Below are 15004 nucleotides of genomic sequence, written 5' to 3'. Positions count from 1 at the left end.
ATCAATTCCAGTTAGTCATGCAGTCCATATGAAGGAAACCTATGACAACATGAAACAACTTTTGAGGTGCATAAACTATGACCAACATCAGTGGCAGCTTTGTGGTGATTTGAAGGTTGTTGCTCTCTTGCTCGGTCTGCAGACTGGATACACAAAGTACTGCTGTTTTCTCTGCGAATGGGATAGTCGTGCAAGAGATTCCCACTACATCAAGAAAGATTGGCCACTCCGACAGTCATTGGAGCCTGGGAGGAATAGTGTTCAGCATCCACCACTTGTTGAATCAAGGAAGATTTTGTTACCACCCTTACACATCAAGCTGGGTCTGATGAAGAACTTTGTCAAGGCCATTGACAAAACACAAGCAGCTTTCAAGTACCTCGGTGGAAAATTTCCAAGGTTAAGTGAAGATAAGATAAAGGAAGGTGTCTTTGTTGGTCCTCAGATTTGTGAACTTCTTCGAGATGATGCATTTGACCATGCACTGCGTGGCAAGGAAAAGACGGCATGGAAAGCCTTCCAGTTAGTGGCAATAAATTTTCTCGGCAACAACAAGGCAGACAACTACAGGTTGTTGGTGGAAAACCTCCTCAAGGCATACAAAAGCCTTGGTTGCAACATGTCACTAAAGATACATTTTTTGCACTCTCATCTAGATTTTTTTCCACCGAACTGCGGAGCAGTGAGCGATGAGCACGGCGAGCGATTTCACCAGGACATTGCAACAATGGAGAAACGCTATCAGGGCAAATGGAGCCCATCAATGCTTGCAGACTATTGCTGGACAGTGACAAGAGATGCTCCATTTAATGAATACAAGAGACAAGCCAAGAAGTCACTGAATAGGACTAAACTATGTACATAATAGTTTTTTGCCTTTTGTTTCATAATAAATTTTATTTATATAACCCTTTTGCTGATTTTTAAAGTGTTACATAAACAGGACAGGTGAAATATTATCATGTAAAGCAACCATAAACACATGAAAAGACCTAGGTTTACAATTTATGATTAAAACTCTACTATCTACACAATATACACAGACATAAAATGTAAAAACTTAAATATCTTAGAAACAGTAGCCAATCAGTTGTTTTAATTGTCATATTTGAATTCAGCACATCAAAATACATAATAAATAGCACATTTTATCTCTGAAGCAGACGACTTCTCCAAAATTGTAGACCAGTGTAACCTATGGACTATTTCTAAAAGGACTTTTGGCAACTACAAGCTCATCTCTGCTGTGTCTGAACCTCAAGAATTGAATTCAAGTCTGTCTGTATATTGATCTTTTAACCAACACTCTCGCTCTTTTCTTTTTAATAAATTTTAGCTTAGTTAATAAGAATTGACTATAGCGTGTATTTTGGGTGAGATCTAAGTTATAATTGAACCTGGATATGTGGCTGATCCTTTGGGATTGGAAGAATCTTTTCTTTTATATGATGAGATAAGATTCTCAGTAATATCATCATATCTGACGTGTGTGTCTGGACGGAGGCCTGAGGCTGGGCACTTTAAGGGAACTGCGTTGGTTGGACTCTGAGTAACCAGTGAGGTCCTATAGAAGCTGTTCTGTGCTGGTTGGTAAATCTAAATATTGGAATAACCACCAGCGTTTGGGGTTTGTCTGCCCCGTTCTGTCTGCAGTTCACCCTGATTGAGTGACCTCAGCTGGCTGCCACGGGCACCGTCACCCCCCACCCCCAGGTACTTACACCCTGGGGTCAAGTCCCCCCTGAACCTCCCCTTTGAGAAGCTAAGTCTAGCAGAAACTTTCTAATCATAGAAAAAGGAACACACTAGCCCCTCCCTCTGCCCCACCCCTTCTGTGAGGCCACACCCCTTCTCCCAGGCCATGCCCCCCCACTTCCATTTCCCCTCCCTCTGTCACTCACCCTCGCTCACTTGCTCATTTTCACCAGGCTGGGGCAGGGGGTTTGGGTGCAGGAGGGGGTTCAGGGCTGGGGAAGGGGGTTTGGGTGCAGGAGGGGGTGAGGGCTCTGGCTGGGCGGTGCGGGCTCTGGGGTGGGGCCGGGGATGAGAGGTTTGGGGTGCGGGAGGGGGCTCCAGGCTGGAGCAGGGAGTTTGGGTGCGGGAGGGAGTTTGGGTGCAGTAGGGGGCTCAGGGCTGGGGCAGGGGGTTGGGATGCAGGAGGGGGTGAGGGCTCTGGCTGGGCGGTGCGGGCTCTGGGGTGGGGCCGGGGATGAGAGGTTTGGGGTGCGGGAGGGGGCTCAGGGCTGGGGCAGGGGGCGGGAGGGAGTTTGGGTGCGGGAGGGAGTTTGGGTGCAGTAGGGGGCTCAGGGCTGGGGCAGGGGGTTGGGATGCAGGAGGGGGTGAGGGCTCTGGCTGGGCGGTGCGGGCTCTGGGGTGGGGCCGGGGATGAGAGGTTTGGGGTGCGGGAGGGGGCTCAGGGCTGGGGCAGGGGGCGGGAGGGAGTTTGGGTGCAGGAGGGGGCTCAGGGCTGGGGCAGGGGGTTGGGGTGCAGGAGGGGCTGAGGGCTCTGGCTGGGCGGTGCGGGCTCTGGGGTGGGGCTGGGGATGAGGGGTTTGGGGTGCGGGAGGGGGCTCAGGGCTGGGGCAGGGGTGTGGGGTGCGAGGGGGGGTGAGGGGTACAGGCTCCAGGCAGCACTTACCTCATGCGGCTCCCAGGAAGCGGCATCACGTCCCTCTGGCTCGTAGGCGGCCGGGAGCAGCTCCGCCGGTGCCACCCCCACAGCTCCCATTGGCCGCGGTGCCCCGTGGCTGCCCCTACGCCTGGGAGCTGGAGGAACATGCCGGCTGCTTCCGGGAGCCGCGCAGAGCCGGGTGGGGAGCCTGCCAGCCCCGTGCCAACTACCAGAGCCGCCAGAGTCCCTTTCTGACCCCATGTCCTGGTGAAACCCGGCCGCCTGACACCCTGGGCAGAGCCGCCGCGGCGCGAGCCCTCGGGAACGAAAGCTCTGGGTCCCCAATGTTCCCAGCTGAACGTTGCCTCAGGGCAGCTTTGGGAAAATGCTGCTTTTAGCACAAGCCCAGAACCGGGCCCCTCACCCTGGCAAAGCTTTTTTCACTTCCCCTCGATGTATTGGGAGTTTACGTTTACACAGCCCTGCTCTGTCTTGGTTTTGCGTCTGCGGCTGCCTGCTGGCAGTGCCGGGTCCTGGGGCGGTGCGGGGCTGACCGGGTTCTCCTGGAGTCGCTCATTGGCAGCCAGGTTTTCTAACCCTCTGATCCTTCCCCGGGCTCTTCCGGGATCTTCCTCGAGCGGTGGGCACCAGGCCTGGACCCAGGACCCCAGCAGCGGTCGCATTGGTGCCCCATACATAGCGAGGACGCAGGGCTCACCCTGGAGGAAGGGTGAGACCCCTGGGGGACCTGGCCCATGGGACGGCTCCTCCCAGAGGCCAACCCCGTGGGGCCGTGACGGGCAAACAGCGCCATGGAAATAGGGCAGGTTCTGGTACCTCTGGGACCGGGCCAGGGCTGCTGTGTCTGGAACAGGTCCCAGACATCCCCACTAGGGGCGCCCTGCACATCCCCTTGGGGCACTGGATGGGGCCAGCTGCAGCTGCTGTCTCTGGGTCCCCTGCTCTGCCCCCTGCGCCCAGGGACAGGGCGATGCCAGGCCGCCTGGCCTCGTGTGACGGAGCAGGGAGCAGGGCAGATTTGACCTGGGAATGTTGCAGGGGGGTTGCAGTGGGGATGTGGGACTTCCCTTGAAGGAAGCTACCTGAGCTGTAACCTGAGCCAGGAACGGGGGTGGGGAGAATTAACACCTTCTGCCCGGGAGACTGAACAAAGGAGAGGAGCAGCGGGAGGAGTTGGGAGTTTAGTTTCGGTTGGGGCTGGGTGGGACAACTCAGGGAACCCCAAGCTGGGGTCTAAGCTCCCTGAACCTCCCAGAGGGACCTAATTGAGGGGGTCTGGTCGTACCTACACGCTCTGCTTGAGACTGTGTTCCTGTCCTTAAATAAACCTTCTGCTTTACTGGTTGGCTGAGAGTCGCAGTGAATCTCGGGAAGAGGGGTGCAGGGCCCTAACTCCCCCACAATCCGCAACAACTGGTGGCAGCGGCGGGATCTACTGCACCCCGTGGACGGCGCTTCCTGCAGTAAGTGACTGGGGAGCAGTAAAACGAAGGGGGATTGACGGGGACCAGGCATGCTGAAGAGTGAGAGAGAGACGGTTATTACCCCTGGGAGTGTGTGACCAGCGAGAAGGACTTTTGCAGTAACAGGGTCCCCCGGGGGGATCGCAGCGAGTGGTCCCAGGGGCGGAGGAGTCTGCAGCTCGACCCTGGCAGAGAGGTGGTGACCTCGAGAAGGGCTGGCACACTAGGGGTCCCCCTGGGAACTGTGGGGAGCTGTGAGCACACAGGCCGGTGAGTGGCCAGCAGGAAGATGTATGCCAAGCGGCTTAAGAGCGACCTGGTGGAGCTGTGCAAGCAGAGGCAGCTGCGCATTGGGAGGCTCACCAAAGAACAGCTCATTGCCCAGCTGGAGGCGGAAGATCGCGCGAATGAACTGATCCCTGTGTCTCAGGGAAGCAGCCTGGCAAATGCAGCGCAGGCACCAGTGTCTGTCCCAGCTGGGAGTGGTCAGCCGGCTGCTGAGGGCTTCCCGAGACCCCTCCTTCCTATGCCTAGGGGAAGGGTGGGGAGGAGCCCAGCAAATACCGAAGGCGCCGTGACCCCCCCGGCCAGCAGGGGGTCCCCCCGGCGAAGCTCGCCGGCCAGCAGAGGATCCTCCCGGCGACGTTCGGCATCCGGGGAGCGGAATTGGCTGGAATGGGAGAAAGAGCTAAAACTGAGAGAGCTGGAGGATCGTGAACGACAGAGACAGCATGAACGGGAGGAGAAAGAGAGACAGCATCAGCGTGAACGGGAGGAGAAAGAGAGACAGAGACAGGAGAATGAGAGACAGCGTCAGCATGAACTGGAACTGGCGAGATTGAAGGGCAGCGAACCCCCGGCTGCGGTGAGTGAGGGGGGACCCAGGACTGCACGGAGCTTTGATAAGTGCATCATGGCCCCATACAAGGAGGGGGAGGACATGGATGACTTCCTGGAGGCCTTTGAGACGGCCTGCGAGCTGCACCGGGTGGATCCCGCGGACAGACTCCGGGTCCTTACCCCCTTACTGGACCCCAAATCCGTGGCATTGTACCGCCAACTGGGAGAGGCAGAGAAAGGGGACTACGAACTATTCAAAAAGGCCCTGCTACGTGAGTTTGGGCTGACTCCTGAGATGTACCGGGAAAGGTTCCGGAGTCAAGATAAAACCCCTGAGATCTCCTATTTGCAACTAGCCGTCCGCATGGAAAGATACGCCAGCAAGTGGGCTGGTGGGGCCCAGACGAAGGAGGACCTGATTAAACTGCTGGTACTGGAGCAACTGTATGGGCGGTGCCCATCCGACCTGAGGCTGTGGTTGGTGGACAGAAAGCCAGAGAACCCGCGACACGCCGGGCAGCTGGCTGATGAGTTTGTAAAGAGCCGGTCAGGGGGTGGCAGGGAGGAGCCCCAAAGGAACAGGCCCGCCGCGATGCAGAGAGAGAGTCACCCTGGGACCTCCCAAAGGGGGAATATGGGGAATCCCCTCCCACGGGGAAGGCCCAGCATCAGGGACAACCGACCGGCTCGAGGGGATCCACGGGACCTGAGCTGCTATTACTGCGGCCGAAGAGGCCACGTTCGGGCCCAGTGCCCCAAGCTCAAGGACAGACTGAGCAGACCGAACCCGCACCGGGTTAACTTGGTAGAGGCCCAGACGGACGAGGGGCAGGCTTCCCACGCAAGAGGGGCTGGCAGCTTATCAACTGCTCAAGAGAGAGAAGGGCCCCCGGCCAGCTTCTCTGGAGGGCCAGATGCTCCGGATTCAAAGTTCTCCGTTTACAGGGTTGGCGCGGGGCTGTCCCTGCGGAGCGAGTGCCTTGTTCCCCTGGAGGTGGATGGGAAGAAAGTTTATGGATACTGGGACACGGGCGCAGAGGTGACACTGGCCCGGCCCGAGGTGGTGGCCCCAGATCGGGTGGTGCCCAACACCTTCCTGACCCTGACCGGGGTGGGCGGGACCCCATTCAAGGTTCCCGTAGCGAGGGTACACCTGAAATGGGGGGCCAAGGAGGGCCCCAAGGACGTGGGAGTGCACCACCATTTGCCCACTGAGGTGTTGATGGGGGGGGACCTAGAGGACTGGCCAAGCAGCCCCCAGACCGCCTTAGTCGTGACCCGTAGCCAGAGCCGGCGAGGGGCACTACGCCCTGACCTTGGGAAGGATGTCCCACCGGAGGCACCGAACCCTTCCCGGGTGGGGAGGGAACACCCAAGGACAGGCCGCGGGGTGGCTGGGGCTTCCGACCCAGCCGACGAGAGGGAGCAGGTCCCCATCCCTTCCTCAGCCGCCGAGTTCCAGGCCGAGTTGCAGAAGGACCCCTCCCTGCGGAAGCTAAGGGGCCTGGCTGACCTCAGTGTGGGACAGACCATGAGGAGAGGATGCAAGGAGAGGTTCCTGTGGGAGAAGGGGTTCCTGTACCGAGAGTGGGCTCCCCCGGGGGAAGTGGAGTCGTGGGGGATCAGGAGGCAGCTGGTGGTTCCCCAGAAGTTTCGCCACAAGCTACTGTACCTGGCCCATGACATCCCTCTCGCAGGGCACCAGGGGATCCGGCGCACCAGGCAGAGGCTGCTACAGAACTTTTACTGGCCCGGGGTCTTCACCAACGTCCGGCAGTACTGCCGATCCTGTGACCCCTGCCAGAGGGTGGGGAAGGCCCGGGACAAGGGGAAGGCAGCATTGAGACCTTTGCCCATCATAGAGGAGCCTTTCCAGAAGGTGGCCATGGACATAGTGGGACCTCTCAGCAAGACGACCCGGTCTGGGAAGAAATACATCCTGGTGGTGGTCGATTTCGCCACCCGCTACCCCGAGGCAGTGCCCTTATCGTCCATTGAAGCAGACACTGTGGCGGATGCGCTGCTGACCATTTTCAGCCGAGTGGGGTTCCCCAAGGAAGTCTTGACGGACCAAGGGTCCAACTTCATGTCGGCCCTACTCCGGTGCTTGTGGGAGAGATGTGGGGTCCGGCACAACTGGGCCTCAGCATATCACCCCCAATCCAACGGGCTGGTGGAGAGGTTCAATGGGACGCTAAAAATGATGCTGAAAACATTTATGAATCAGCACCCGCAGGACTGGGACAAGTACTTACCTCACCTGCTGTTTGCGTACAGGGAGGTACCCCAGGAGTCTACCGGGTTTTCGCCTTTCGAACTGTTATATGGAAGGCGGGTAAGGGGGCCCCTGGACCTGATGAGAGACGAATGGGAGGGGAAGGCCACTCCTGACGGACAGTCGGTGGTGGAGTATGTCCTGACCTTCCGGGAACGACTTGCCGAGCTCATGGGCCTGGCCAGGGAGAATCTGGCCAGAGCCCAGAGGAAGCAGAAGGTCTGGTATGACCGCACAGCACGGGCCCGCGCCTTCGCCACTGGGGATCAGGTGATGGTCCTCATCCCCGTGAGGAAAAACAAACTCCAGGCCGCCTGGGAAGGGCCCTTCAAGGTTGTCAAGCAACTAAACGAGGTAAACTATGTGGTGGAGCTGTCGAACCGGGCACACCACCACCGGGTGTACCATGTGAATATGATGAAGCCATATTATGACAGGGGGAATATGGTATTGGCCGTGTGTGGACAGTGGGAGGGGCAGGGAGATGACCCTTTAGTAGATCTATTCCCTGGGACAAGAGTTGGCTTCCCCCTGGAAGCAATTCCCCTCTCTGATCGGCTAACCCCTGCCCAGCGAGCTGAGATCGGAGGGGTGCTGCATCTGTACCAGCAGCTGTTTTCCAACCAGCCTGGACGCACTAATCTGACTGTCCACCGGGTGCAGACAGGATCGCACCCGCCTATAAAATGCTCCCCCTTCCGAGCCACAGGGAAAACTGCTCAGGACCTGGAAAGAGAGGTCAATGACATGCTGGCTTTGGGGGTGATCCAGCCGTCTTCCAGCCCTTGGGCCTCGCCGGTGGTGCTGGTCCCCAAAAAGGACGGGTCGATCCGGTTCTGTGTGGACTATCGGAAGCTCAATGCCATCACTGTAGCCGATGCCTACCCCATGCCCAGGCCGGACGAGCTCCTAGACAAGCTGGGAGGTGCTCGGTACCTTACCACCATGGATCTTACAAAGGGCTATTGGCAAGTGCCGCTGGATGCAGATGCCAGGCTGAAATCGGCCTTTGTCACCCCTCTGGGGCTCTATGAGTTCCTGACCCTGCCCTTCGGCCTCAAGGGAGCGCCGGCCACCTTCCAGCGCCTGGTGGATCAGCTACTGAGGGGGATGGAGAGTTTTGCCGTGGCGTATATCGATGACATCTGTGTCTTTAGCCAGACCTGGGAGGACCACATATCCCAGGTTAGACAAGTGCTGGACCGACTCCAGAAGGCTGGGCTGACCGTAAAACCGGAGAAGTGCAAGGTGGGGATGGCTGAGGTATCCTACCTAGGCCACCGGGTGGGAAGCGGCTGCCTAAAGCCGGAACCAGCCAAAGTGGAGGTGATCAGAGACTGGCCCGCTCCTCAAACCAAAAAGCAGGTCCAAGCCTTTATTGGGATGGCAGGATACTATCGGAGGTTCGTGCCCCACTTTAGCGCCATAGCCGCCCCCATCACTGAGCTGTGCAAGAAGGGGAAGCCAGACAAAGTGGTCTGGACCGAGGAGTGCCAGGAGGCTCTCCGGGCGCTGAAGGAGGCTCTGGTCAGTGGCCCAGTTCTGGCAAACCCAGACTTTGACAAGCCCTTTATGGTGTTCACCGACGCCTCAGACACAGGACTGGGGGCGGTGTTAATGCAGGAGGATGAAAAGGGGGAGAGACACCCCATCGTGTACCTGAGCAAGAAGTTACTACCCCGGGAGCAGAACTACGCGGCCATCGAGAAGGAATGCCTGGCCATGGTGTGGGCCCTCAAGAAACTAGAGCCATATCTCTTTGGGCGTCACTTCACCGTGCACACCGACCACTCTCCCCTGACCTGGCTGCACCAGATGAAAGGAGCCAACGCCAAGCTCCTGAGATGGAGCCTGCTCCTGCAGGATTATGACATGGACGTGGTCCATGTGAAGGGACGTGACAACCTGATAGCGGATGCATTGTCCCGGAGAGGGAGCCCTGAACTTCCCCAGGTCACTGGTCAGAGTGACCCCGCTCAGTTCAGTCTCGAAGGGGGGAGAGATGTGACGGAGCAGGGAGCAGGGCAGATTTGACCTGGGAATGTTGCAGGGGGGTTGCAGTGGGGATGTGGGACTTCCCTTGAAGGAAGCTACCTGAGCTGTAACCTGAGCCAGGAACGGGGGTGGGGAGAATTAACACCTTCTGCCCGGGAGACTGAACAAAGGAGAGGAGCAGCGGGAGGAGTTGGGAGTTTAGTTTCGGTTGGGGCTGGGTGGGACAACTCAGGGAACCCCAAGCTGGGGTCTAAGCTCCCTGAACCTCCCAGAGGGACCTAATTGAGGGGGTCTGGTCGTACCTACACGCTCTGCTTGAGACTGTGTTCCTGTCCTTAAATAAACCTTCTGCTTTACTGGTTGGCTGAGAGTCGCAGTGAATCTCGGGAAGAGGGGTGCAGGGCCCTAACTCCCCCACAATCCGCAACACCTCGTTCCCTCCATGGAGACCAGGACCCCCACCAGGCACCAGCCACGCACCGAACCCCACGCCTCTGCTCTGCAGGCGCCCAACTGCCCGGCAAGGGCCCCCAGATTCCCCACTCCCCTCCTTTCCCTCCCCAGGGTCAGTCCTCCCATCTCTCGCCGGCCCTGCTACAGCACTGAGGTCAGTGAGCTTCCGTCCGCTGGCAGCTCCCTGCCCCCCAGCCCCTCCCCCCGCCCCACAGAGCAGCACAAGGCCCCAGCCCAGAACATCTGTATCTTGGCCAGGACAGAGCCAGGCACAGGGGCTACGCACACACGGTTCCCGGCCTGCAGCCCCCTGCCAGCCCAGTCCTGCCCCCCCGAGCCCTGCCAGTGCCCCTCACTCCCGACCCGCAGCCTCTGCCAGCCCAGCCCTGACCCCCCGAGCCCTGCCAGTGCCCCTCACTCCCGACCCGCAGCCCCTGCCAGCCCAGCCCTGCCCCCCCGAGCCCTGCCGGTGCCCCTCACTCCCGACCTGCAGCCCCTGCTGTCCCAGCCCTGGGCTACCCCCAGCCCTGCCGGAGCCCCTCACTCCCGACCCGCAGCCCCTGCCAGCCCAGCCCTGCCCCCCCCCCCAGCTCTGCCGGTGCCCCTCACTCCCGACCCGCAGCCCCTGCCAGCCCAGCCCTGGGCCCCCCAGCTCTGCCGGTGCCCCTCACTCCCGACCCGCAGCCCCTCCTGTCCCAGCCCTGGGCTCCCCCCAGCCCTGCCGGAGCCCCTCACTCCCGACCCACAGCCCCCGGGGCCCTTGCCCCCACACTCACGTCACAATGCGCGGGCACTGGAGCTGCCCCCACCCACAGGGCTGGTAGTCGGGTTTGACGAAGGTGTCCACGCCGTCCTCCACCACGCAGCTCACCGTGCGCGTCACCACGTAGGCGCACCAGTTCCTGCAGCAGGCGTGAGCGTCAGGCCCAGCAGGCACAAGATGCATCCCCTGCCCCCTACGTACAGCAGCCCCCCCCCCAGTGCAGCGAGCCCCCCCCGCCCTGGTGCAGTGAGCCCTCCCTTCCCCCCAGTGCAGCAAGCCCCCCGCCCTGGTGCAGTGAGCCCTCCCTTCCCCCCAGTGCAGCGAGCCCCCCGCCCTGGTGCAGTGAGCCCTCCCTTCCCCCCAGTGCAGCGAGCCCCCACCGTGCAACGAGCCCCCCCAAGGCAGCGAGTCCCCCTTCCCCCCAGTGCAGCGAGCCCCCCCCAAGGCAGCGAGCCCCCCGCCCTGGTGCAGCGAGCCCCCCGCCCTGGTGCAGGAGCCCCTGCCCGGTCGGAGCTGGTCACAGCTCGCTGCTAATGGGACCATGAGCCTGTTACAGGCCCCCCCCCCACTCCCTTTGATCTCTGCCCTGCCCCATGCCCCTGGCAGCAGCCAGCCCCTTTGATCACAGAGGGGAACCAGCAGGGTCACGAGCAGGGTGACTCAGGGGAGGGGGGCAGGAGGTGCCTTGCCCTCCCCCGAGACTCCCAGGAACTTGGGGCAAAGGCCAATTCTGCCCCCCCTCGCCCCCCCCACAGCCTCTCCAGCCCAGAGTCGTCCCGCCAGGTGGGTGGCTGCCAGGCCCCTACTACACTGTGGGGTGGCAGCAGGACTGTCTGCCCCACTGGGGCTCTTACTGCAGGAACCCACTGGCTGGGGGGCTGGGGCACGGCTAGCCCTGGCACCAGGGGGCATTTGGGCGGGTGGGGGAAGGCTGTGCCAGGGGCCCATGAGGTGATTCCCATGGGGCACCCCCCAGCCAGCCCCATCGCCTCATGGGTTCAATGGGGCCCAGCCCTTTCCCAGGCAGCTCCCTGCTCCCAGCCTGGGTCTCCCCTGTGCCCCCGAGCCACTGCCCTGTCTCCCCGGGGCCAGCCGGGCCAAGCCGGCTGCAGCCCCTTCCCTGAGCCCCGGCCCTGAGCAGCTGGAGCCGGGCTGGTTAATCATTGCAGGGCTGGGGGGGCTGGGCCAGCAGGGGGGGCGGGGGCACAGACCTGCCCCATAGGCCCTGGCTGCCATGAAAACAGGGGGAGCCTGGGGGCTCTGGGGAGGCTGGGCCCCTGCCCGTCCCCTGCATAGCTCCGGGGGTGTAGCCCCCACACCATGCTGCGGGGGAGACACACCCCCCCCCCCGGTGCTGGCAGTTCTGGGGGGGGGGGGGGGAGACTTTCTGGTGAGCAAACACAGACCCAGCCGGGGGTCAGGGCGGGGGGCTCCGCAAGGGGCTCTGCGCTCCCAGACCCGGCTGTCGCTCCTGGCGTGTTCCTGGGGCCTGGCGGGATCCCAGCCTCCCTCCCAAATTCCTGCTCTTGGACACAAGCCGCTTCCCTTCCTGTCCCGAGTGCGGGGCTGCCCCACGCCTGCGGCCTGTTCTCCCCGCCCCCCCACCCCCCCCCCCGCAGCTAGGACTCCCCGGCCCCGCAGGGTGTCCTACAGAGCAATGCCCCCCACTGCGCTGGGCACGGACCTGCTGGGGTGTCCCTGCGTCGCCAGGGTGGGGGCGTCCCTGCCCCAGAGAGCAGCCCATGGGGCCGAGATGGGCCCGGGTGGTGCACAGAGCTACCCATGGCCCAGTCCCCTCTGGCAGGCACCGAACGGGCCAGTCAGAGCATGGGGCCAGGCCAGGCTGGGGAGCGAGGGGGGCCTGTCCATGTCCTGTGGGTCACTAAGCCTCCCCAACCCCTCCTCCTGTCACAGCTTTGCGGGGGGCCCAGCCAGCTGCTCCCTGCCCAGGGCTCCCCACAGGAGCGCTGGGCACTGCACCCCTACCCCCCTGCCAGCCCCTGGGGTGTCTGGCTGCCCCACCACCTCCCGGGCTGGGTGGGGCTGGGTCCCGCTCTGCCCCGCCCGGCCGAGGCTGCCCCGGGGCGCTGGCAGGGGCTGCCCGCTGCGGCTGGCACGGCCCTTGCCGGGAACACAGTGCCCAGGCCGGTGCCCAGCGAGGCCGAGGGTCCCGCCCCCGGGCGGCTGCCCTGGCCCTGCGGGTGAGGTGGCTGCAGCTCAGCGGAGACGCCAAGGCCAGAGTCAGCCGCCCCCTTGCCCGGGAGTGCCCCTCCCCCCCCTCGACAGTGACCCGTCCCCCTGCCCGACAGTGCCCCCTCCCCCTGCCAGTGCCCCTCCCCCTACCCCCCGACAGTGCCCCCGTCCCCCTGCCCGACAGTGCCCCCCCTCCCCCTGCCCCTGACAGTGCCCTTCCCCCTGCCCCCCGACAGTGCCCCCCCTCCCCCTGCCCAACAGTGCCCCCCTCCCCCTGACAGTGCCCCTCCCCCTACCCCCCCGACAGTGCCCCCCATCCCCCTGCCCGACAAAGCCCCCGCCCCCTGCCGCTGACAGTGCCCCCTGATAGTGCCCCCCATCCCCCTGCCCCCGACAGTGCCCCTTCCCCTCCCCCTCGACAGTGCCCGCCCTCCCCCTGCCCCCCAACAGTGCCCCCGCCCCCCTGCCCGACAGTGCCCCCTCCCCCTGACAGTGCCCCTCCCCCACCCACTCCGACAGTGCCCCCCATCCCCCTGCCCAACAAAGCCCCCGTTCCCCTGCCCCCGACAGTGCCCCTCCCCCTGCCCAACAGTGCCCCCCTCCCCCTGACAGTGCCCCTCCCCCTACCCCCCGACAGTGCCCCCCATCCCCCTGCCAGACAAAGCCCCCCGTCCCCCTGCCCCCCCACAGTGCCCGTCCCCCTGCCCCTGACAGTGCCCCCATCCTCCTGCCCCCTGATAGTGCCCCCCCTCCCCCTGCAGGCTCCATCTGGCTGTGGCTTCACACGCCCTGGGCCCCTCTCGCTCGGGGCTGGCGTGAGGCCAGCCCAGGCCAGGCTCACGCAGCGCTTCCCCATTGCCCCACACCCCAGGCTGCCGCGGGCGCCCCGAGAGCAGGGCACATGGGGGGTGCCTGGGCCTGGCCTGTGGGGGCGGGGGGCCAGTCGGTGCTCCAGAACCCCCCAGCGCCCCTGTCAACGCACTGCAGCCCTGGGGGACCCCAGGCCGGGGGGGCCACATCCTCTCCCCTGTCCCCCACAGAGCCTCCCCCACACGCGGGTGGTCATCCCCCGACCATCCCAAGCACCCCCCCCCACCAGACACACGTGCTGCTGAGAATGTCCACGCACAGCCGAGCCCCCCGCCTCCCTCTCCCCGAGCCCCCCACCTCCCTCCCTCTCCCCCTGCTCCCCCACCACCCTCCCCTCTGCCCCCCACTCCTCGTGTCCTCTGGCTCCCCCACCCACCCACTCCTCCCTCTCTCCCCACTCACCCTGCCCCCCACTCCTCCCTCCCCCTGCTCCCCCCACTTCCCAATCCCCCCACCTCACCAACTCCTCCCTACCCCCCGCCCCCCCCCACACCACACCTCCCTCCCCCCCCGCCCCGGTCTGAGGCTCTCCATGTGCCTCACACTCAGGAATCTGCGCATGTCCCAGGTCAGTGTCACTCCCCGATTCTGTGCCTGGGGAAACTGAGGCACGGAGCAGGGCTGTGACCCACCTGAGGCGGCACTGTGCCCAGGGGCTGCCAGACAGACCCCATCCCAAAGTGACCTGGCCCCAAGATGTGCCGCCCTCAGCCATGGCTGACTCCTGCAGCAGCTGGGCCGAACCCCACAAAATGAGCCATAAGGAGACTGGTCCCCCTGCCCTGGGGGGTCCCCAGGGTGCCCCCTCCAGCCCAGGCACCTCCTCATCTCCATGGGGTGGGGGAGCCCCCGGGTGCCCTCCCAGCTCTTGTGCTGGGACCTCTTGTCCAAGGCCAGATGGGGTACCCCAGGGTGCCCCTCAGGGCCCACAGCCGCCCTCCCACTCCAGGTCACCGAGCTCCCTGCCTCCAGCGAGCGGGGCCCTTGGGGCCAGGCCCCACGGCGCCCCCGGGCTGCCAGGGATCACACTGAGATGCCCCCTGCCCCACGGGCCCAGGCCCCTCGGCATCCCCGACCCCTGGGCCAGAGGGGCAGGGTAAGCGCCCCACGGCTGCCCCGGGCTCAGCTCTCAGCTGTGGGACCAGCCTACCCCCCCACACTTTGCCAGTGGCACCCGCCCGCCCCGGCGCGGCCCCTTACCTGTGCCGGCTGGCGGCCCGGGCGCCTGGCTGTGCCTGCGAGCTCCCCTGGGCAGCGGGGACCGGGCCCTGGCTCAGGGGCACGGCCCCCCCCGGTGTAGAGGCTGTAGCGGGGCGGGTAGTTGGCGGCCCAGGCCACCCCCGGCCAGGAGGCAGCAGAAGCTGCCCCAGAGCCACCCCACGGCCATGCTGGGCGCGAAGGCGTCGGGCCGTCCCGCTCAGTCGCTCATGGCTCAGCCACGGCTCCCCTCGCCATCCACACGTCCCCACGCTGGGGCTGGCCTCTCCTCCACCCTCCCCCTCCAGCGCCTGGGCCGGCCC

General features: G+C 63.3%; 2 protein-coding genes across 2 annotated transcripts in view; one reads left to right on the top strand and one right to left on the bottom strand.

Moving 5' to 3' along the window:
- EMILIN1 (elastin microfibril interfacer 1) overlaps positions 1-15004 on the bottom strand; it is a 27823-nt gene extending 12819 nt beyond the window's left edge. The window contains 4 exon segments of the mRNA XM_065590032.1: positions 10435-10560; positions 14685-14776; positions 14778-14825; positions 14827-15004. Of these exon segments, the coding sequence (XP_065446104.1) occupies positions 10435-10560; positions 14685-14776; positions 14778-14825; positions 14827-14871 (311 nt within the window). The 5' untranslated portion in view covers positions 14872-15004.
- LOC135982610 (uncharacterized) lies at positions 3630-9559 on the top strand. The gene has a single exon (XM_065590031.1). The coding sequence runs from the start codon at positions 4385-4387 to the stop codon at positions 9242-9244; it is 4860 nt and encodes a 1619-aa protein (XP_065446103.1). The 5' UTR covers positions 3630-4384; the 3' UTR covers positions 9245-9559.

This window comes from Chrysemys picta, chromosome 3, assembly GCF_011386835.1.
Source record: "Chrysemys picta bellii isolate R12L10 chromosome 3, ASM1138683v2, whole genome shotgun sequence".
NCBI classification, from domain to species: Eukaryota; Metazoa; Chordata; order Testudines; family Emydidae; genus Chrysemys; species Chrysemys picta.
The sequence above is the reverse complement of the archived record's forward strand: the minus strand, read 5'-3'. Positions and strand labels throughout refer to the sequence as shown.

What these genes read in the sequence shown, in the direction of transcription:
- LOC135982610 (XM_065590031.1), top strand. Translation starts at nt 4,385, where the DNA reads ATGTATGCCAAGCGGCTTAAGAGCGACCTGGTGGAGCTGTGCAAGCAG.